General features: G+C 39.7%; 2 protein-coding genes across 5 annotated transcripts; both read right to left on the bottom strand.

The window, feature by feature from the left end:
- Positions 1-2,096: 2,096 nt before the first annotated feature.
- On the bottom strand, positions 2,097-9,462 carry comtb (catechol-O-methyltransferase b). Of its 2 annotated transcripts, XM_084062942.1 has the most exons (7): positions 9,331-9,412; positions 6,989-7,057; positions 6,763-6,934; positions 3,485-3,602; positions 3,185-3,378; positions 2,603-2,734; positions 2,097-2,519 (listed from the first exon to the last, which is right to left on the bottom strand). In XM_084062942.1, coding segments are annotated over exons 1-7 (867 nt in total). In that variant the 5' UTR covers positions 9,333-9,412; the 3' UTR covers positions 2,097-2,339. The 2 variants fall into 2 exon arrangements, with proteins under 2 accessions (XP_083919068.1, XP_083919069.1); XM_084062943.1 differs by lacking the exon at positions 6,989-7,057 and having other exon boundaries at positions 9,331-9,462.
- A 702-nt stretch (positions 9,463-10,164) lies between these two features.
- Positions 10,165-23,290, bottom strand: LOC311049137 (SRSF protein kinase 3-like). 3 transcript variants are annotated; one of them, XM_084062610.1, is made up of 15 exons: positions 23,254-23,290; positions 21,231-21,520; positions 20,656-20,764; positions 20,426-20,513; positions 18,999-19,086; positions 17,433-17,539; positions 17,049-17,214; positions 16,765-16,790; positions 16,549-16,605; positions 15,761-16,109; positions 14,242-14,339; positions 11,887-11,994; positions 11,051-11,120; positions 10,855-10,947; positions 10,165-10,734 (listed from the first exon to the last, which is right to left on the bottom strand). In XM_084062610.1, the coding sequence occupies exons 2-15, from the start codon at positions 21,463-21,465 to the stop codon at positions 10,550-10,552; spliced, it is 1,779 nt and encodes a 592-aa protein (XP_083918736.1). In that variant the 5' UTR covers positions 21,466-21,520; positions 23,254-23,290; the 3' UTR covers positions 10,165-10,549. The 3 variants fall into 3 exon arrangements, with proteins under 3 accessions (XP_083918736.1, XP_083918737.1, XP_083918738.1); XM_084062611.1 differs by lacking the exon at positions 23,254-23,290 and having other exon boundaries at positions 21,231-21,861; XM_084062612.1 differs by lacking the exons at positions 17,433-17,539; positions 18,999-19,086.
- Positions 23,291-24,250: the final 960 nt, after the last annotated feature.

A 24,250-nucleotide genomic window follows, 5' to 3' on the forward strand; every position in this document is an offset into this window, starting at 1 on the left:
GTGATGAGACACATTTCTTGATTTAAAAAAAGGACTTATATCAGCTACAAATACAGTAATGGTTATACCCATAATTAAGAGTAACAATCTCTTTGATAAATTAAGTTTTTGTTGTTACAGCATCCAGCTCATTACAGTCTGATATTCCTGGGTCTTGCAGAGATTAAATAATGTGTGGAAAGACCGAATTAGTCAAACTCCATGCAGTATTAGTAAATGATACATGTAAATGCCATGCAGTATTAGTAAATGATACATGTATGTGTGGGTGTGTGCGTGTGGGTGTTAGATTAAAACTCAGGATTTTACTGTGTAAGATTTTAGTGTTTTTGTAGTGTTTCCTGGCAGAGATAATTGATAAAACAAATGTTCTTACCTTCCCATCCCACACTTACTGGTCCTGATTTCATCCATGTGATGAGCACTCACTCCCATGCAGGCCTTTTTCCACGGTCCAATAGTTGAACACATTTAGAGGCAATGCTTTCCTCTCCTTTGGAATAGTAAGTCCTCTGTCATGTCAGGGCGGCTATGGGCTTTCCCAAAATAAGTGAAATTATCTAAAAAAGTATGCAAATGTTTAATTCATAAAAACAAAATTAAAATGCTGAGGTATAGCATCATGGCAGATTCACGGACAAATGGAAGAAAAGCACAACATTGCAGCAGTGAGATTCTACAAATCGCTGTCAAATCCCTTAAAAGCCCCCCCCCCCCTCACTCCCTCTCTCTCTGACACTCCCCCCTCTCTTTCTATCTAGTGGAACCTCTCTCTCTCGCTCCCTCTCAGTGCACTAATGGCCACAGATTGGGATTATCATGTGGCCGTCTGTGAAGAAAGCTCTAGGTGGACTAGCCCATATTTTTCTCATACAGTGAAATCAAACACAGACCCCCCCCCCCCCAGCATATATACACACACACACACACACACACACACACACACATTAGATGAGCAGTGATTTGATTCACACCGTAACACACACAAGCTGAACACACACACACACACACACACACACACACACACACGCACGCACGCACACACGCACACCAGGTAATATTAATGTTAGGGTTGTTGTACACTATCAGAGCAGCAGAAATGTTTCAGTACCAAACAACAAACTTCCACTTAAATGTGTTATTGATTTCAGTCTCTGGTGAGGGTATGTTTTTTTTTAAACTCTTGGCTCAGTTAGCAAATGATTCAGAAATGTGTACATGCACTGCAAAATCCTGTCTGTTCATCTAACTCTGGATCAGAGAATTTAAACAATGTATTAAGTGGATAAAATAAAACCAACATGTATTACTTTATCAATATAAATTATTCAAATCAAATAGAAATTGAGGCAAATGGAAAGGCTTCTCATCCATTTGTTTTCAGTCAGAATGTTGGGCCATCGTCTGCTACTGACACCCACTGGATGAATGTAGAAATCACATCACAGCTCCCTCAATCGGAAGTGATACCACCAGACACATTGTAGTGATTGTACTAATATAAATTATTGTCAATTATACAAACATATAAAGAGCAATTATGTAATAATATATTCACCAATTTAACTAAGTACTGATTTCTTACCATACATCATGGGATTCATGTAAGTGATAATCTCAAAAGAATAAACAAAACAGAATTCACATTACAAAGCTATTGTATTGATAAATCCTGTTAAGAACTGTGTGTGCCATCATGCTGATTTTGTTTTCTATAATGTTTGTTAAATATTTTAATAATCTGGCATTCTATCATAAACAAATAGCTTAGTTGTGGGACTTATGTGTCATAGAGTTTCTATGACTCATAAGTCCCACAACTAAGCTATTTGTTTTTAGATGAGAAGAGGCATTTTTGCCCCAAGAAGACCTTTATGGCGGAAAACAAGTGGGCTTAAATCTACGCTTTAGTTTCTTCCATATTCTGATTCTTACAGAAAAGAAGCTTTCATTCCTGTTTTCCAAGCGCACTAAAACACTGTGGACCCTATTTCCACCTCTGTCAGCATCTCACCAGCTCTTGTTCATCCAGTGTGACATGACATCATGAGATGTCTGTATAATGTGTTACAGTGCATATTAATATTCCCTCTGGCTCCAGAAAGTCATTTTATTTATTAATAAAGTGAATTGCCTTCTAAATAAAGCACACACGTGACGTGGGTTTATTCTTTTCAATAAATGTTTTTACTGTCCGGGTTATGCTTTATACAAAATGCAAAAAAGGGAATTTCCCCATACAAATTGGTCTATATTACCCTGTTTAATAACCAGATAGAAAATACAATGTTCACTTTCAATGGAGTTGTCATAAACTGGGAGTGACAATATTATTTTATCTACCCTAAGAAAACAGACTTCTCCAAGCCATCCTCTACTTTGGTGTACTCCAGGTGAGATTTGAAGTAGTGGCTTTCATAACGTGGGGATCCTCGGATGTATTCCAGATAGTCAGGTGTTCCTGGGCAAACAACGTTGTCTGCCAACAGCACACTACCCTCCCTGAGTAGACCAGACTCCTGAGGTAAAGGAAAGTTGGTGTCACAAAATGTATGTGGATGAAGAGTGAAGAGTTCAATCTAATATAAGCTTTTAGACTTGCCTCCAGTAATTTTGTGTCAGGAAGGTAGCGATCCTTCCAGTGATCGATGAAAACCAAGTCAAACGTATCAACTCCAAAGTGTTCTTTCATCCTAGGGATCCAATCCCCAGATGCCCCTTCAATTAAATGGACCTGTAGTGTAAACAAATTTGTAGGTTTACTTTACAGCAGTGGTATGATAAAGTCAACTTAACTTGAGTCATAAGTCAGTCTCTAGTCTTGAGGCACAAATCTCAAGTCAAATCCAGTCTAAATCAAGTCTATGCAATATAAAGACATGTGGACTTTTCAGCGCTGTGCATGCAAGACATTTTTACTGTCAAGAAGTTCTGAACATGTAATCAAAGTAAAATCAAAATCAAGTCACAAGCTATTAAATCCAAATCAAGTATCAAATAATTATACTGATAGTCAAGTTTCAAATATTGTGATTTAATCACACTTGAGTCCAAGTAATTTGACTCCCGAGTCCCCACCTCTCTCTGCATTGCAAATGCATTACAGTAGGCTGTAGGCAGTAGTCTACTGTTTAGCCTACTTCATTCACAATTGATTTAGTAACTAGGCCAAATCAGCTCTTACCCTTTCCTCCAGCCCTGCCCAAGCAATGACTTGACGAGCAACAGCAGCATAGTTGGGGTTAAATTCAAGAGTCAACAGCCTGGCATCAGGGGGAAGCAGGCTGGCTATACGCACTGTCGAGTAGCCACAGTAGGTTCCAAGTTCCAACACTGTGTTAGGAGCCACCTCGCACACCACAGAGTCTAGAATGGACCCTGTGCCAAAAACACACACAAAACAGTTAAGGGTAAGGATATTAAAACATGAAAATGACTATGAGGAAAAAATAAAAACTTGGAGGCAAATAGTAAACATCAATACCTTTCTCATCCCCCACGTTCATGGCCCATTCTGTATGTTTGCAGTAATCGTCAATGGTTTTTACCACACTCCGAGGGTCACCTCTAGTGGCATTTTTCTGTACTGCATGTAGGATCCTCTGAATGAAGCAGATGTGGAAAGAAACATAAAACGTGTGTTTTACACTGTAGTTTATGCCCTACCCCACCTGAACAACAAATCACATAAGTTAACCTATGAACCAGAATTATTTACTAGTAGTAGTAGTAGCAGTATTTTTGCACATACAAGAAATTAGATGCTGAACAGCAACAAATATTAGTGATAGCCTATTTGCAGTGTATATAGACAAACAAGACTAAGGGCCCCATTTAGATGATCTACGGCACAGGGCGTGAAAAATAATGAATTCCCCTTCAATTTTGCTAGTTAGACAAATAGACTTCACTTATCTGGGTGCTAAAGGTCGGTGCACGGCACAAAGGGTTGTATTTACAGTAGACTGAATTACTCATGGGTGTGTTTTGGGTGTTACATTAATTAAACCAACTAGAGGGTGGCTCCCATTACCTTTAAAAAGCCGCTGCACTGTCATCATAGTGTACCGTTAATTAAATGATGGATTTAGGATTCAGGATTCGGAGGAGACACAAACTGCTGAGGAAAATTGTTTTCTACCATATATGGGAATACCAATAAAAATGTGATATAATGATGTCAGGAGATGTGGGGGAATCAAAAGCTCCCTGCTCACCCAAATATCACCTGGAAAGAAGATGGACAAATGATGGCCGAGCTGCTGTAAGATTATTTGGTCGCCTATTTAGACAACGTGGGCATTGGGTCTAAAAACGACATCTACGTCGGTGGAAATTAGCAATGATAGTTGCGCTGCACCCAGTGCTGCTTTGCACCTGGCAGAAGATAGGTCTCCAAAAGAGTCTAAATGCACCAACAGCTCCTAGCTAGAAAAAAAGCCATAAGGCCACCAAAATCAATAGGTTTTATCCAGTGAGCCCATTACAATATGCAATATCTTGTGTGCAAACTTGAAAGTTGATTTGGCCTGAGGGGCACACAAGAAGAAAGGTCAGGGGATCATGCAAATAGTTCCTTCATGAAGCTTGGATGCACTCAGCAAGTTTCATGGCAATCCACCCCTAAGAATCCGAGATATCTTGTGTGCATGTAGAAGGTTTGGTGGAATTAGTAGGGTTCATCCCTGCTGAGCGCATTAAGTTTTATTAGTATTCTACCCATTTTGAGATTTGGCCTGATGTTGGCACTAAAGCAAAGGCCACCGTGTCACCAAAATCAGTAGAGTTTATCCTCTGAGGTTCATGACGCTGCACAGAAGATTTCATGGGAATCCCGGCAGTAGTTTTCAAGAAACGTTGTTTGGGACCAAAGTGTTGGATTTAAGGACTAACCGACTGACATACAATAGGCTCGCGACTAGCAGAGCTAAAAATAAAGGATAGAGAAACAAAGCAGAAAAGAGGAAATGAGACACAACTGCTGGGTGGCTTTCCATTTGAGCTACCCATATTAAAAAAACATCTGCACTCACAATAATGAAAGTGTTCACCAAATGTAAATTACATGTTTTTCATCTGGTTTCCTCTGAACTGGTCTTGTGACAGCTTACAGAGCTAATTTGAAGCATCCATGGCAGCATTCTTCTTTCAAAATGTCAAAATCAAATTATGCAGAGTTCTCTAAAATGTCTCTTAATATACCCCAACAAGGAACACATATAAAATGACTTATTAAATCAAAATCTAGATTATAATGAACTACACAAAATGTTTAATTTTAAGATGAAGAAATTAGTCTTTCAACAAAGTAAAGGAAAATAGGTTGACAAAATCTTCTGCACAGTTCTCTATGTGTGTTATGTATGTGTGTACATTTCTGGATACTAACTTAAGAGGTCAGCAGTATAAAAAGCAATGTTTGAACAGCTCAATCTGCCGGACCCCCAACAGTCATAAAACATTTTGTGATCAGGAGTGAGTCAGGAGTAAGTCCACCATGCTAAACAAATACAAAGATACTTATATATTCAATATACATTTAACAGTAGAAAGGCTTCCAGAGCATTGCAAATACACCTAGTAGTGTTTGAACAGCTCAATCTGCCCCACCCCCAACATTCATAAAACATAATTTTGTGATCAGAAGTGGAATAAGTCCACCATGGTAAACTCTTAAATATACATTTAATTTCATATTTAACAATAGAAAGGCTTCCAGAGCATTCCAAATACACCTAGTTTTGAAGTTTTTGATTTGACAATATTGTACCAAGTACAGTATACAACTAGCAATTATAGAGAACAGAGTAAGCTAATTAATTATATTGTCTAGATATGGACTAGTATTTAAATATCTGAAGGTGTCCCTTAACTGTTGATCTACCTTTAATGTAAGTGATTTTAAAAAGCATCAACATTTTTTTGTCACTGTCATTAGTGCTGATGGCATAAAATAATAATAACACATATTGTATAAAGTATTATAGGCACTGTGTAAGGAATTTGACCGAAAATTAGACATCAATGTTGACAATTGGTCCATAAGTAGTGATAATATAAATATTGCGATATCACTGGTCCATAAATATTGTTATATCACTGGTCCAAAAATATTGTTATATCACCTTTAAGTAATATTGTGTCATATTGCCCAACTTCCTTTTAACACGGTGTGATTTACAGTCTGCAGCCACTGCTCCATTTAAGCGTGTTCCATGTGTATGGACCCATATTACTACATTGGTGAAACACTATCTGCAGTTTACTATGTCACGTTTGCTTCTGTTAAGGCCCACCAGCATGCTCAACAATATTTTTATGTCTCGTGTTACATGCTGTATGGAACAACAAAGGGTATTCACACAGTAAATCCTCAGTGTTACATTCATTCTCATTGTAAAAATAGACCCAAATGTTACAAGTATGTTATGCACTCTCACACAGCTAAATTAACACTGAAGATTTTATTTTATGTTACTGAATGTTCAGCCCTAGTAGTTTTTGAAGTCTGGCTAAGCCCAAACAAGCCGATAAATAACATGATTTAATAGGAACTTTAATCTACACTAGGAAGGTATAGTGGGAGTTGTACAGTAAAACGTACTTGCTGTGTTTCATCAACTGCTCTTTCCATGATCGAAAATACGACTCACTTCTTTTTGCATAATAGCCATTGGTGCTTTCCTATAGTGTCTGAACCTCACACTATGAGGTGTGCGCTTCTTGAATTGTATTTTCTTTTTAAGTATTTTCAAAGCCCACCTGTGGACGCGTTGTTCGGGTCACTGTGTCCAGCAGTCGTTCCACGATGCCATCGTGCCACATGAGTGCTAATCCTGCATGATGCTGCACAGCGGTGGGAATCACCCAGCGGTAGAGCGCATACAGCACGACCGCCCCTCCAGTACAGCTATAAAGAAGAGTCAGCCACATCCTAGAGCGTACAGGACAGAGTAAACAACCAACATTCATTATAAGATGAACATACAGGTATACGCTGTCATTTTCTTCCAAGAACGCCCCTCCAGTACAGCTATAAGAGTCAGCCACATCCGTCCTAGAGCATACAGGACAGAGTAAACAACAAACATTCATTATGACATGAACATACAGGTAAACCCTGTCATTTTCTTCCAAGATGCATCAATGTAGGAAATAGAAACAGTGACAAGGGAATCTACATAAAGAGAAAGCAGCTCTCATCGCTACCTTCATTGCTCCTTTTGTGCAGAGATAATGAGATGGGTGCTTACTATGCAGCATGACACTCATAGTGCTCTCCTGGTCATTATCATTCATCTGCCACTGCCAGAACTACTCAAAGCTTCAAACCACACACACACCCCAACCGCCAACTCATCAATATCACATCATATCAACCAAAACAGAATGCCATTTGTCAGCAAGAAATACAAAAATGTTTAGACACAGATCACAACAGCAGATTGTTATCAGTAGATTTCTATTAACTATGCCCCAAATAGACTGTATGCCATTTTTAGAATTTAGCTTGCATGGCTTGAGAGGAGGGAGGTGGCAGCAAAAGGGAAAAGTGAGGAAGAAAAGAGGAATACACAAAGAATTCTCCTGTGGGAAGAATCTTCCAGTCAATTGTGAGACCACATGGATCACTCATCTCTGATGCAACTTCACATGATGAGCGGTTTTGATGGGTCCTCTGAGGTAATGCCTCTTTAGTTGGACTTTGAGTTGTGTGGTAAATGCCTGAGGGTTAAAGGGCAAGACCACTTTGGTAGAGGTTTGGTGATGTTCTATATTGTCTGAATCAGCTTTGTTTGTGTTCGTTTACGTGCTAAAAGAGTGACTCTGAGAGCTATTTCACCGTACAATGTAAGTCAATGAGTATATTTAGAATTATCAATTTCTAATCAATGGAGCAATTATTTTGTATTTCTTGTCCACCTTTGGAGTTACATCATGGCAAGGTAACTACACAACCCAAACCTCTACCAAAGTGGTCTTGCCCTTTAAGAGCTGTGAGGTAAAAGCCAGTGGGCAATACTTTCGTCTCTACAGGAAATGCGAGACACAACTTGTTGCCAAGACCACATTCTTTATGAAGTTTGTTCAAATTAAGCTGCTTAACAGAACTGTGGTTAGTTAACTAAAGAGTCATATTTACAACTTCCATAACTGCATTCTTTTAACCCTTCATCTTAAAGAAAGGGGGAGGCAGGATGCCCTAGAGGTAAAGAGGCTGGCCATGTAACCGAAAGGTCACTAGTTCAATCTCCAGCACTGACATTCCAATTGTGTATTCCAGTTGTGAGCTGGTGGCTGAAAAGTTGCATCTACTATACCCACAATGCCCTTGAGCAAGACACTGAACCCCCAAAATTCTCCAGGGGCACTGAAATGCACTACGACACTATGGCAGACACTACGCTCTGAACCCTCTCCTCACACATAGTTACTGTATGTTTGAGGAGACTATGTGTAAGTGTAACTAGGAGGATTTCAATGACCTTGTGTACATAGACAATACAATAAAGAGAAGTATCGTTATGCCCAACATCATGCCTCATACTTTCTTCATGACCAAGGTGAACATAAAATAACAGACTAACATTTAATAGAATTAGAAGTTTGCATGATCGCCAACTCAATGTCACATGATGTGCATCTGAATTTAGACTGTATCACCACCAGCTCAGTGGCCTTGTGGTTTGAGTGTCCGCCCTGAGACGACTGGGAGGTTCCCGGTTTGATTCCCTGGTCAGGTCATACCAAAGATTATAAAAATGGGACCCAATTCTTCCCTGCTTGGCACTCAGCATCAACGGTCGGATTGGGGTAAGTCCCTGTGACATACTAGCGTCATGTCCAGGGGGTGTACTTGTACATCAAGCTGCTTAAGACTACAGAAACAACAGACAGGCTCCGGCCCTATGGGCCACATGGCTCGGCAAGGCTTACTACTTACCACAGTAGAAAGACAATCAAACAAATAAAAAAAGTAGGGTGAAAGAAAAGAGCATGCATGGTCAGCCTTGAATAGTAAACAAAACACCCAAAGGGCGGTTTCATGAATAACTGTGGAGAAAAGTGAAGGAATGCAAAAGCTAACACACTCGCTTGTGAGGAAAAGAAATACAAGCGTAAAAATACAGGCTTATGAAATTTCACAGAACCATATGTTTTTTTGTGAAACTGAACAGTAAGAGAAGTTAAAGTGAAAAGCCTTTACCCTATTCCCAACATGAGACAATGTTGTCAATACTTAAGTTATAACCAGATTTGCACTTTGGATTCTTTGCACAAAGAATATGTTATTAAACGTTTTCACAGGAAATATTAAACAGGGCTTACATGTATAGGGAGGTGGCTGTCTGTCCTGTTCACACCCTCCGCTTGTTGCTGGTAGCCGTTTCCCTAAAACAGGCACTGAGTTTCTAACACACACAACATATGCTCCTATTTGCATGGCACTGACTCCTCCTTCCTCCCTCCCCCCTCTCTCTCTCTCTCTCTCTGTCTGCACTGCTGGTTTAATGTGAGCATGGAAGGAATGCGTAACAAACCAGATCTGACTGGTGTAACAAGTGATCAAGATACACACCGTTAAAAGACACAAAATCTCTCTTTCTCACACACACACACACACACACACACACACACACACACACACACACACACACACACACACACACACACACACACACACACACACACACACACACACACACACACACACACACACACACACACACACACACACACAAACAGTTAAGTTAAATCACATGGGGCTGCAAAGTAGGCGGGAGTACATTTTAGATGTTTGCCTAGACTTTGGTTTTTGGTGCTTTTTGCCATTTTGTTTCTACTGGGCTATTCAACTTAACTGACCTGAAGCTATGTGCTGCAATTCTGGTGCACAGTTAAACACTGTTACATGTTGCTCACTGTTCATTTTCAAATTAGTTTTGTTTCTAAAAGGCATCTGAAATCAGATTACTGTCATGGATAACAGTTACCTAGCATTGTGAATAGATCCTCATGTTAATAACCCCCTTTTAATCAAATCTTTAATTTCTAGACAAAATGCAGAGGTACAATGCCTCAACCTTCTCAAGCCCTGGTCTCTACCTTTTCCAGAAATGTTAAAGGATAAAAGCACTGAAAAAATAAATCACATGTTGATTTATTGAGATTCAAGAAATAATTATTTGTGACAATATCAATGGACGTGTTCCAATAATATTTACCTTTGTTTTTGGTCATTGGCGTGCTTCAACATGAGATCTGACTGCATCAGAATATCTCAAGAACAAATGACTTAACTAGGAGATATTACATAATCCTAAGTGTCTTTCTTGCATGAATCAATTGAAAAAGCACTATGTACACAAAGTCACCATCTGAATTAATCTCAAGTCCAACATCAAGCCACACAGTAAAATCCTCTGTCTTAACTAAAAGTTGCTAAATGAGCACTGAGGATTTTACCATGCAGACATGCCCATGTCCACTTTTATCAGCTGTGACATGGTCAAGTGAGCACTAAGCAGCTCAAGAGAGTCTTGTCTGTCTAGGATGTGATCCAGGGATGCTTCAGGCACTGGGCCGCTGTGGCTCGCTTCCCTGGGAGTAGCTCCAGCATTGTCTGGAGGAAAGAGCTAAACTGGGCAGCCTGTTCGCGTGGCCACTCGTACTTATCCAGCAGAATCTCACACAAACTCCATGGCTTTAGCTTTGCGATGTGCCGCAATTGTCCTGAAGAAAGTCATAAGCAGATACAGTATGATAAGCTAATGCTATCAAACTTTAGGTAAACTGATTCATGAATTAAAATTGTTCCGAGCTATTAAAGTCATTTTAAAGAAATGACCTTACCTTTACGGTTGAAATATAATTTGGAATTTCTTCCTGAGAGTGCAAACTGGGTTGGAAGGTGTCCCAGCAGCTCAATAATGTGGGCAATGTGATCTGGAGAGACACAGATCAGAGATATGTGTGTTAAGTGCATTTAGCTCAGTCAGAGAGGGAGGAGAACACCAAAGCAGAAAGGTAGGAAACATAATTTACAAACCTTCCTCTCTGGAGAAGTTGTCCCCTGATTGGGGGTCAAATAGATACTCCCCTGTGGCTAGCTCAAAAGCCTAAATAAAAAGAAACCAAAACACAAATTGTAGTATGTATCTAAACACTGCAGAATACAAACACAAGTCATTAAAAATGTTTTATTCCTTTATTTTATTTTACCCCTTTTTCTTCCAATTTAGTCACTCTGTCAACCGTCCCATACTATAGTCCCTAGTCGCTGCTGACCCCTACAGGTGATCTTAGGGAGGGTGTAGACAAGCACATCAACTTCGATATACAAGATTCAAGTGACAGTGAGGAGGTTCACTGGGAAGACCTAACTCATGCAAAGGAACACGCTATTCTTCCCAGTTCAGCTCCCCACTGAACAGGTACCCTGACCAACCTGTAGGAGTAGGTAATGCAGCGAGAGAGATCGTCAAAGGTATTCCTATGGACGCTCGTCCAAGCCAGAGAATTCTAACCCGTCTCCTAACCTAGTCTCAGCAGTAGTGGGCAGGAACTTTACCCCAGTGCCACCCGAGAGCCCATTAACTCATCCAGTGCCACATGACGTCTAAGACGTCACGTGGCCTGACGCCCCGTGCGCCACATGGCGTCTAAGACGTCATGAAAAAAAAAATGAAAAAAAGAAAAATTGATTTTTTTAAACATGTTCAGAACCCAAGATATGATGATTTGAAGATTTGCTGCTCCATTCACTCTTTGTTTAACTTCTAACTTAAAAAGGCTGTATCTCTATATGAGTTAAGAACAACACTGCACAAATGCATATGTCCATTTGTCAATGAACTAGTAGGTGAACAGCATGCTCCTCCTTACCATGCAGGCAGTGCTCCAGATGTCAGCAGGTGTGCCATAGTCAGCGCCAATAAGGACCTCCACAGAGCGGTACTGACAAGTCTGGATGTCTTCAGTAAAATGCTTGTGCTAATGGGAGAACAGCAACCACTGCTTCATAACAGCATCAAAAACATCCACAACAAGTCCCAAAGTGGGAAATTAAAATAGCAAAAGCTAGGGGCAGTGAATTTATCTTCATGCATGTACCAAGTATCAAGCAAATGACTTAAAGGGGTATTCTACGCCAAAACATATACTGTACAACGTTTATATAGATATTCGCCTGGGCAACGATGAATGCCCAAGTTTGTTTATTTTATGTTGATCAATTTTTTTTTCTTTTTTTACATACTCATATATTTATTTGTGAGAAATGAGAAAAGTGTTTTCAATGTGGCATGCTTGAAATGCTCTTCCACAGTACTGCCATACCAGAGCTAGGGCTGATAATTGTTATCAGATCTAGGTCTGATATCAGTTATTACCCTTTCTGTCTATATATTACTCCCCTTGCCCTGGGGAGTAATATAAATGAAGGCCGAGTGTATGATAAAAGAAAAAAAGAGTATAGCTGGAGATGTAGTGACCAATGGCAGTCAACATTCAGCTAGCAAAACTCTCTCATGGTGTTCTCATCATGGATTCGGGATATTCCCAGTGAAACCACAATGGGGTTTCATAGGAAAAATAGAATTGCTGAGCTTTCATGAATTTAAATATTTCAGTGGTGAAAACCAGAAAGGAAAATTAAAGGTAGTCTAAGTGATACTTTTTGGTTAAAACAAAACTTTTTTTTGGTTTGTTAAAAGGTTAAATCATTATATTCTGACAGTAGTCATTGCTAGCGTTCGTTCAGTAACAGGGGTCTCCCTGTCTCTCCAGTTCTTTAGAACAGAAAATACATTTTCACGTGGGTTGCCAATTTCAGCCAATCAGGAGTACCCATCTATCAGCTAAATTTATAGTGTTCCAGCTACAATTTTGTCTGCTCAATTTTGTGCGTCATCACTTTCACCAATTTCACTTGTTTAATCTGTATCCTGTGTGAGTTCTCCATCCTGATTGGTTACAATTGGTATCCCAACCTGGAAATGCATTCTCTGTTTAACAAAGAGCTGGAGAGACATGGAGACTCATGTTACTGAACAAACACTCTATGGCAATGAGTACTATCAGAATAAAGAGCACTTATTTTAACAAAATAAATATCACTTACCATACCTTTCATGGTATGTTTTTTCTTTTATTCTCCAATTTTTACCTGCACTCAGTGACCAAGACATTTCAGAAAAATATAGCATTAAGTAATGTTCCAATTTTCTCAGTGACAATAGTCTCAATGGTCCATAACACACTGCAGCTGACAGACACGTTAAGTGATGGGATCTGTCAAAAGTGCTTATGGAAAATGTAGTAATTCACATACTGAAACAAATCCAGATGCTGTAAGAACATTTAAGGCTAGAAGTGCGGTTCTCTTAAGGCATTGTAGGGTTAGAATATCTTAAATTCACTTTTCAAGGCATTCAATCATCCCAAGCGAGTTGGAATGACAAAGTACAAATATATTATAAAACATATTTTGGATGGGGCTACAGCTTGCCCATGCAGAGAACCATACAATGGTGCCATGGGCGGACTGGCAATCTGGCAGTGGATCGGCCCAGGTGCTGCAATAATGGTAACAGTGCAAAGCTATAAAGTCAGCTAAAGCCAGTGGCGTGTGTGAGTGTGCGTGTGTGTGTGTGTTTCTAATTTGTTTTGTTTTTTGTCAAGTATGTTTTAATGTATTATTTAATCATCTGTAATTGTGCTGATGCCGATGTGCTGAAAGGTTTACCCTATTGATGTCACTGGAGTAAAATCTGTGAATGTGAAAACTACAACACATTATTCCTGTTTTTTAGCTGCTGCCCATGGTGGCCGTGACATTGTAATTGTTTGCTGTGTTTAGGCAAAATAGCGATTGTGACTTCAAAGAATATTATTATGAATTGATGCAATTGCAGTGGCGTGCCAGGTTGGTGCTTGCCTGTGAAAGGCATCATCCGAGTTGTAGGAACACCATGAACAGCCGATATAGACAGAAAGTAGATTTTTTGTAAAAAGTATATAAAGTGTCAATATATATTGCATCATAAATACTGTTCCTATAGACTATAATAGTAGTCATCAACAATTAACTGAAAAGAAACCACATATAAAAAATATTTGCTGGCCAATTCTAGTTTGATTTGTCATGCTTTTCTCAAATAGAGGATCTGTCCTTTTGGTAGTAAACAAATTCAATTGTATTTTCATTACTCAGAGCTCAGTTACTAAATGGTCACTCACCACCCAGCAGGCATTTCCCAGGTCAGCGATCTTTATGAAGATGTTATCTGCATCCTGAGGATTCAGTAGGTCCACTTGTACATCCAAGTCTCTTGTGCCTACAATGTAAAAAAAAAGGATCATATTAGTAAATCTCCTTAACATAACCTCCCTAAATATATTGCCCTAAAAGATAAGCCTTGAGGTTTATGAAGAACCTATTGGCTCTTCATCAGACGTCTGATGAAGAGCCGGCTCGAAGCGTCACATCTAATAATGGTGTAAAAAGAACCAAAATAAAACTTTTAAGCTTTAGAGCATGATCCAGTGTGCAGACCTTATTTTTCTTTATTTATTGTAGGCTAACGCATTTCAACAAGGCAATTCAAAGTGCTTCAGCATTAACACACAGAGGAGCATTAAGAAACACATTTCAATACAATTAAAACAGAAACATAAGATAATATAACTACAGTGCAGAAGATATGGTTGGGGAAAAGAAAAACTCAGTAAAGGCAGTGCACCTATATGTTTTAAGGACTTATATAGCAGACCTACAGTTTTCTGGGAGTTTGTTCCATAAAAGCGTCTGCTTCTCCACATTTAGTTCTGATTCTGGGTTCAGAAAGCAGACCTGTCCCAGATAACTGAGACATGCATTTTGGCCATTAACCATTCAATGCTTTATAAACCAGCAGTATTTCTTTGACAGACAGGGAGCCAGTGTAAATATCTGAGAACTGGAGTGATATGATACACTTTCTTGGGGGTGATAAAAGGATCAAGAGGGTGATAAGCTGGTGCTAATTGGTCAGCTGCTGTACTTTCCCTTCGCAAAATATGACAGAGTACCAATTAGCACATGCCAAAGTGCCACTGCCGTTAACTGTTAAATCGCTTTAGCAGGAACTTGGCACGTCAACATGGATTATCTCAACCACCAAACGTGGTTGCTGCAGATGGTTTTGTAAAATTCATAGCTGAAGAGACACTGGAGTTTATCTGGGTGCTTAGGAAACAAAACATCGGGCAGAAACAAAGAATGCGGCAGTGATCATTACAACTATCAAGTCACAAAACTGTATTAACGGACTGACATAGGAACCTTTAACAAGTTCACAGGGGACTTAAAGGAGAATTTTGCCTTTGGCAATGTGCAATGTAGTCAACCGAAGCAACATATTCCTATGCTTATGGAAACATCAGTTATATTGCTCACAGAGCTTTACCAACAGCGCCTACAATATACCAACATGCACTGCGTCCAAGCTTCTCACTACCCCTGATGGAAACGGGTGGAGACAGCAAATCCAAGTTAAACTAGCCTGTAGTTTGTCCGTCCGCCACAATCCTCCAAATACCTCATTTGGTGGATGGAAGAAAAACAGATGTTGCATTGCCGCCCAGAGATACATAGAAGATGAGCAATGACATGTGTTTTTCACATTATCCCTATTGCAGATACGAGATACGATTTAATATTTGCTTTGTTCTCATACTGCATGCAACAATGGAAAACACAAAGTGACATGAAACTGACCATGTAGAGGGGACGGAGGTTGAATATCTGCAGTCGGATGTAATAATAGTGATCTAGACCCAAGGTCTGGTCGTGGGTGGATGGCACGTTGTTGGCTGCGTTCCATGTGTGGCGCCGAGCCCAGCCCATCTTCCTGCAGCAGGGTCTGTCTCCTTGCAGGATGGCCTGGCCCTGGAGGCTTAGAGGAACAGGGGGAGCTAGAGGTATTAGAGGGATCAGGAACATCATCAGAAAATGACACATGAGGTTTGCGTCTCTGATTGTTGCCAACTACACCCTCCTCTCCTCTTCGTCGACTCTTCTCCTTCCTTGACAACCTGTTCATCTGGATCCTGGAGACTTTGCCCGTCTATGAGAGGGGGACAGTCAGTTTGACGGGAAACAGTCAGAGACGAACGTCATGTGGTAGAAATCAATCCTTAGCATTCCAAGAATGTTCACTGCAACTTCATGCCAGTTTCGAGAGTGCAGTATCATGTGTCTTGCAACAAAATTTGTCGTGCAACAAAGTATATACTGTATTAAGTCTACTGTTGCAAGACAAACATGAAATAGCAACTCAAGGGAATGCCAACAAATCACCAAGTTTCATCCTAAAAGCATGGCCGCCCACATCAGTCATTCCTTTTGTCACAAATTATGGCAAACCTAATTTGCTATTACAGCAATAGTGATGATGCACCATGGTTAATTGTTGACTATCTCATTCCTGCAATAAGGTTTGAAGTAAACAGTAAAATCAAGATGCTTTGAGAGACACATGTCAAAAAAGACAAAAGCTGTCTTACCCACACACCCAGTGTCTGGAAAACCCCAGTCAACTTCCCTAGCAAGTTGGGCAAAATCTAGAGAAGTCATTATGACAGAGATTACGAAAAAAAAAAAGATTTAAAAGCTCATCCAAACACTGCAAATAGTTTGATGAAATTATTGAGATAATGGTGATTAGCAGAGGCAATCAGACTCTCATATATGTTTTTGTTCAGTGTGTTGTGGTTGCACACCTGTTTCTCTCTCAGGCTGTTGTCCCCTGACATTGGTAAGAGGTCAAGAGTTCATAAGGGGTCAAAAAGAGGCAACAAAATACAAGCACAACAATGAAACAAATCTAACACATTTCAGTAATGTTCAGCAACAAACATTCACTTGGAAATACCATTCCTCCATCAGCCTTTTCAAATTAATTTACACATTTCACAGGTACATTTTAAACAGCCGTACAAAGGACCAATATAAAAGTGACATCAAAGAATACATGCTGTGTTATTGCTACTAGAGCATAGCTAACCTGAGGGACCAGTGGGAGCAGGGGAATCTGGGAGTTGCCACAACTTGGTGTCAGCTGCCTGCTCCTGGATATAACGCTCATCCACCCTCAACAGGATGTTCTCTGGCTTGATGTCTGTGTGGATAATCTTGCATTTGGTGTGCAAGTAGTCTAAGCCCTGGAGAACCTGCAGTGTTGAATACAAACCGAGTTACTGTTACTACACTGTATGTCACTGCACAGTAAAACCCCAGTGTTCGTTTAACTCTCAGAGTGTTCAAATGGACCCAAATGGACACGTAAGTGGGGAGCCGGAAAAGAGGCTTATCCGGTCATAAAAAAGCCGCTTTTGAACAGTGAAAATTGCAGAGTAGAGGATTTCAGACAGCATGGGGTGGGGTGCACCTGTCTGGCGATGCTCTTGACACAAGCCAACGGTAGGCCGGTGTAGTTGGACTTGATTATCCACTTCAGCAGCTGGTGGCCAAGTACTTCCAGCACCATGCACACGTCTGGGAAGCAGTCAAGTCAAGGACTCCTGTTTGTTTGATTGTTAGTTTTTGTGTTTGTTTGATTGATTGATTGCTTGATTGATTGACTGACTGAATACTTTATTAGTCAGAAATGTTAACATCATGTAGTACAGTAAGACATTAAGGCTAAAAAGGATAACACTTCTACTATATGAATGATAATTTTGTTCTAAATTTGGGGGGTACTAGATCGTCGTTGCACCCTCTAGTGTTGTGGCTGTGGGTGTCACTAAGAGGGTACTGAGGTCACTGTCCCTTTGAGTATCGTAAATACCAATCCCATTGATATTTACTTAACCCATCCCAAAATAGCAAAGTGTGTTGGGATTAGGTGGGTCATGGGCTTAAGGCAGAGAAGTAGTCATATCAGTACAGCTGATTTACACTTAATTATGTGCTGGTATCGCTTATCAGAAATAGCAGATCTACAAGCTCACAACGTGTCACAGCATGACACGTTTTAAGCTTATAGATCGAATATTTAAGTATAGATCAGGCATTAGACGGAGGTCTAAAAGTCAACACACATGCAACGGGTCTCTACTGGCTTGATGATCATCAAAAATAAATCTAGAATGCTTCTACCAAATCAAATTAGGGGCAAATTACTTAAAGGACAACTTTGTTTTTTTACAACCAAGGTTTATATTTTAGCTTGTAATTAAAGTAAATAAATGATGAGTGTAATTTTTTTTTCATTTACTGCTTTCAATAGTTTTAGCATTTTTTGCGATATTTTTTACAGTGGGCGGGGGCATTCTGTCCGGTGGCTAAATATGCCTTTTTTACACAATAAAAAAGGTCCTGAGGTCTTTGATGGCCAGATGTGAGTTATTGGGGGCTAGAAGAGCTACTGTAAATAATAATAAAGAAAACGCCGGGTTAATGTGTTAAAAAAATACATATTTAGCCACCGGACAGAATGCCCCCGCCCACTGTGAAAACACTGTAAAAAAGATTGTGAAAATTGCTAAAACTATAGAAAGCAGTAAATTTAAAAATTTTAACACTCATCTTTTATTTAATTTAATTACAATCTAAAACATAAACATTGGTTGTAAAAAACCAAAGTTGTCCTTTAACTTTATAACTGGTTAACTAAATTAGTTAACTGCACGCAGTGTAGTGAAAATCTGACAAAAATATAGTGAATCAATGGATGTTCTATGTATCTCTGTCTATAGTGAATCAATGGATGTTCTATGTATCTCTATCTTTTAGACGCACGCACACGCACACACACACACACACACACACACACACACCCACACACACACACACAAAACATAGCACATATAGTACATGGTGGATAATGAAACACAGCTGCAGTTACTACAGCTTTAGTGTCTGTGATGTAACATCTCCAAGCCATCTGTAATATTGATAATGTCAAACCCCTGACACGATCTGGTACAGTAGTCTGTTATTTAAAGGATACGTTCTCCGTTCATTCCAGATATCTTGAAGTCATCTATGAGCTGCACAATTGTTTCTCGTTTAGGATCTTTGGGGTCACTGTCCCTGACCTGATAAACAGTATAGAAAGACCGTAAAGTACCAATATCACCCCCCCCCCCCAAAAAAAAGTTACTTTTTTTTTTTTGAAAGAATAAATAGTAAATATTTATTCGACATGATAATTCATAAGAATGCTCAACACTTAAGATTATTGACTATAACTTCGCAACTACATTAATAACATTAGTTTTACATCTCTAAAATGGTGATTTCAATGTAACTCTATTAGAACTCCAAATGTGGAGATCTGAGAACAGGTACAACGGGTACTATGACAAGAAGCCACCAGGAGGCAGATTTTTGCAAAACAATTTTCATATCCCATCCTGATTGACTAAGATTGGCTTCCAAAGTTTGGAGGAGTGCTGAGTTTTTAACAAAATGCCTCAAATAATGAACACAGCGTACAATTTCCTTAACTTTTTGCACGCATATTCCCACTAGGCCGAGAAAGAAATGCCACTTGAACATTTTCAAATCAACCTCATGATGGCGCTATAACAGGCCAATTTGTGTTTTTACCTATGACTACACCGATCTGTGTAAAACTTTGCCTGCCTTTTATAGCACCACCAGGAGGCCGGCTTATGTAAAACACATTTTTGGATATTACGATTGTATTAGAATTTCACGCAAATCGGTACACATGATCTCTATGTGATCAAGACGGATCTGTTTGATTTTTCATATTCCATCCTGGTTGGCTAAGATTGAAAATCTAAAGTTTGCAGGAGTGGCCCGTTTATATCAAAATGCTGCAAATCATGAACGCAGCGTCCGATTGCGGTGAAACTTTGCACGCACATTCGCACTACGTTGAGGAACAAACGCCACCCTTTTAACATTGCCCTATTATAGCTCTAACAGGAGGCCGATTTTTGCAAAGAAAATGTTTATTAATATTACTCCTACAAATTTTGTCCAAACATCAGGTACAACTACAGGTATAACAGGTATTGCATAACCGGGTGGGGCATACATCCCCAACCTGTATCGTTCCCGACTTGCTTGGTCCCCGAGTGTAGTCGTAACAATGGAAGGAATGACAAAATGATTACTGATGATGAGCACTGACCTTCTCTAGCTTGAAATGTATCTAACACAATTATGACTGTAGGACATTACAGAACCATTCACCACTTAAGTTTCAAAGGCCTTACTGTATATGTTGGACTTTTGTGTTGACCATTGTGCTATTAAAACAGTTCACACAATATTTTATATTTAGGTAATCATCAATTATATGACTGAACAAATTTGATTGAAATACTAACATAACATAATAATAAATATCAAGATTTAATTACAGATTAAGTAAGGTAAGGGAAAATGTAGACTCAGACTCACACATTTCAAAAGTTTGATTTCATCTAGTGCAGTTTCTGTGAAGGTTGGTGCGCTCTTCACTACCTTCAGCGCCACAAAACGTCTCTTTCTGCACAAAAAAACATCATTGCGACAGGCAATTTGTGATTTCAATGCGTACTATATATATATATATATATATATATATATATATAAGTGGACCATGCAATAATTATGAAAATAACAATGCTGATTGCTGATGCTGCACTTACTCTATATCCCAGCAGAGCCATACAGTAGAGAAATGGCCCCATCCCAACTTCTTAACCACTTGGTAACGATCAATGAAAATCTCTCCTATTTCCACAGGGCAGTACCCACCTTTAGGACAAAGATAAGCCCAATGACAAAGTGCACGTTTAAACCTGTGTGGTGATATTTGAAATGGTAACAGGATAGGTGGGCACCAAGGAAGAGTGGGCACCTCGGTGTTAAATTGGCAATTATTTCCAAAATGTTAAAAAATATATATATTTGGGAAAATAAATTAAGTAAAGTCAAGTATACATGATTAGAACATGCTTAAACATTTGACAATTAAGGTCTAATATTTCTACAAATTGCTACAAAACCTGTATATCCAGTCATTTTGGGGCATGAACAAGAAGTTGATGGATACATTTAGGTTTGATAATGATGTACTGTACATGTTCACATCATGTATACGGTACTTTACATTACTTAATTTCTTTACATTTTGGACAAAATAGACAATTTTACATCGAGGTGCCCAGATGTCCCTCGTGCCCACCAGTCCTGTATTCTTTGGAATTGCAGCACTGCTTACCCACACAGTATTCCGCATCATTTTCTTGCTGCTCATCATCAGCAAATGACAAAAGCTCAGGCGTAGAAAGTGGCAGATCAGCAGCTGGTGGCGGGATACAGCTGGGTGTGATTGGGGCGAGACATGGTTTGGGAGTGGGACTACCATCGGAGGTAGAGGGAGGGTCGGACTTCACAGGTGAATTAGGAGCACTTGCTGTATTAAGGGCTGATATAGCAGCAGCATAGGAAGACATATTCTAATGGACCCTGTACACTTGAAGAGGGGTCCTGATGATGATTGTAACCACGCTGACACATGTGAAGAAGGGAAACGTAGTCATTTTAGTAGGCTAAAGCAATGAAATCATGACATTAAACTAAAGTATCCTAAATGGCACGTAGTATACTCTTCACGATAACTGAGATCTCAAAAATATGACCAGATATAGGCAACCATAATTTCACCAGTTGTAAATTATTCCAGCAAGCAGTTTGCTATGACATTTCAAAGGGGCCTGTTGATGTGTAGTGTAGGCCTGCGTTTATTTTTAGCTAGGTTTGAATGGCATGTCAACGTAAATAGAACCTGAGACCAGTATTACTGCAGTGCAACTGCACTCAGCCTGAAAGTGGACATGGACAAGCCCTACAATATGTGCCATTATTGTAGGCTAAAACAGTGGTTCTCAACCTTTTTAGGCTGTGACCCCACAATATAATTATATTTGAACGCCCCCCACCCTGATAAACTCTTGGAATTGTAGGAGTTGAGTCATTCACTTTAGTTTGACTCGGTTCCACAGATAAATATTGTGAAAATAGAAGATCCACAAGCTCACAATGGCTCACAACACAAGGCGTTGTGAGCTTGTAGATCGGCTATTCAGCTTGTAGATTGGCTATTTTCACAATGTTGCCTCTTTCTTAAATTATTTGACAATTTGGCCAATGTTTGACCAGTTTTTATAGATTGTTGATTACTTTGGATGCAGTAGGCTATTGGTCTTTTTTCTTTCTTGTTTTAAGCTTTAAAAAGGTCTAAATGGCCAAAAATGTTCACTTCACTGTCATCTGGGGACCCCAAAAAATCATATGGGGACCCCCCTGGGAGTCCCGAACCACTGAGGTGGAGAACCACTACATGTCATGTGCCCTGGCGCCTCGTTGTCATACAAGAAGATCTGAAAGGAGCGATTATTTGTAAACAACATGAAAGACAATTAAAGCTTCATGTCTTGCGCTATGATTTACTGTTTGTGTCATATTCACTAAGTGAAGTTGTAACTGGCAACGTAATCTCAGTTCTCGTGTAATGCCATGGTAGCTCCAATCGGAACCTCTCCGTCCGCTATGTAGCTCTGAGATGAGGTTCCACAGCGTAGGGTGCTGGCAAATCACGACACCGGCGAACGGTGGCCAATATTGTTGATTCTTACCTTTTTCCGCACATCGTATCCAAAAAGTGAAGGTATTCCACCCTGCTCTCAGATATTTTAAATTTTAGCGGTAAAGAAGAATTTAACCAACGGGTTGAAACAAGCGTTTAAATCGCTTTTTAGTCAGCCTCAGTCGCTTTTTAGTCAGACTGTGGCCAGTCAACCCCCGTTCGCATGCGCAGTACTGCTCCCATTAAGGTTGGATTGGGAAAACATGGCACGGCTGACTAAAACAGCGATTTAAACGCTTGTTTCAAACCGTCGCTTAGATTTTCTAGACCGCTAAAATTGAAAACATCCGAGAGCAGGGGGGAAATACCTTTACTTTTTGGATAAGATGTGCGGAAAAATCTAAGAATCAACCATATTAGCCACCGTTCGCTATCGTCGCACTTTGCCGGCACCCTACGCTGTGGGACGTCATCTCGGAGCTCTATAGCGGAGGGAGAGGTTTCAAATGTTTGGGTAATTGTAAACAACCCAACTTGAATTGAATAGCTACTTGTGGCGTTTATTTGACGTGCGTCAGTGTTTTTTAAAAGCCAACGGGCAGTAGTTTCAAACAATAAACTTTAACACAATTATATTAGGTCTCGACTTACTTACCCTCGTGTAGCTACGATAGTGATACCGTTCGACTCGGATTTGACACCAGTGCATTTCACTTCTCAGCTTGTCCTGTGAGCGCGTGGTGGAAAAAAAGTACTCACATTTTTACTTAGGTAAAAGTATAAATACTACAATGTAGAAATACTCTGTTACAAGTAAAAGTCTGGAATTCAAAATTTACTTGAGTAAAAGTATAAAGGTATTGGTATCAAAATATTGGTATCCAAATTTTATTTCAGTCACACACAAATTCTAGATAAATATTCCCAAAGTTTATACATTTAGTTTTACTTCAATTCAGTGTTCATTTATTGGAATCAAACTAGATCTTTTCTCACTGTATCCAAAACGTGTTCCAAATTCTTTGCACAACAAAATACATTTGTGTGATGATGATCTACAAATATTATAGTCTTTACTCTTTAGTATTTTGTAAACTTCACAATATTAAAATTGGCTAATGAGAGGGCGGGCCAGCTGGTGGGTGGGCGGACCACGGCCACGTGACTCTGACTCAGACATAACCATAAACAAACCCCATATGCCCATATAGAGGCAGGATCGTGGCCACTTCACTCTGAATTAGACATAAGACACATAACCATAAACAAACCTGATAAGCCCATATAGGCATGTCACTATGTCTCAGACATAACCATAAACAAACGGTTTATGGTTATAAACAAGGGAACCAGGAGACCTGGTATACTGCCAGACCCCTAGTTGTTGAAATCTGAATGGCCGGACTTCGCATGATGTGTGTGCAGAGGAAAAGAGGGACAAAAAGAGGAAAAGAGGGACAGACCGACAAAGCCTCATGTAGGCCGAACCCCTGGGTCTGGCAACAAAAAGCCTCATGTAGGCCGACCCCCTGGGTCTGGCAATAAACAGAACCACCAGAACCACCGATCTGACCTGTCCATATATGGGCATATATGGATATCCATACCAATATCCATATTTGGGCATAACAGGGACTCAGAGACATATTGGT

This window comes from Gymnoscopelus microlampas, assembly GCF_963454915.1.
Source record: "Gymnoscopelus microlampas genome assembly, chromosome: 7".
Lineage (NCBI taxonomy): Eukaryota > Metazoa > Chordata > Actinopteri > Myctophiformes > Myctophidae > Gymnoscopelus > Gymnoscopelus microlampas.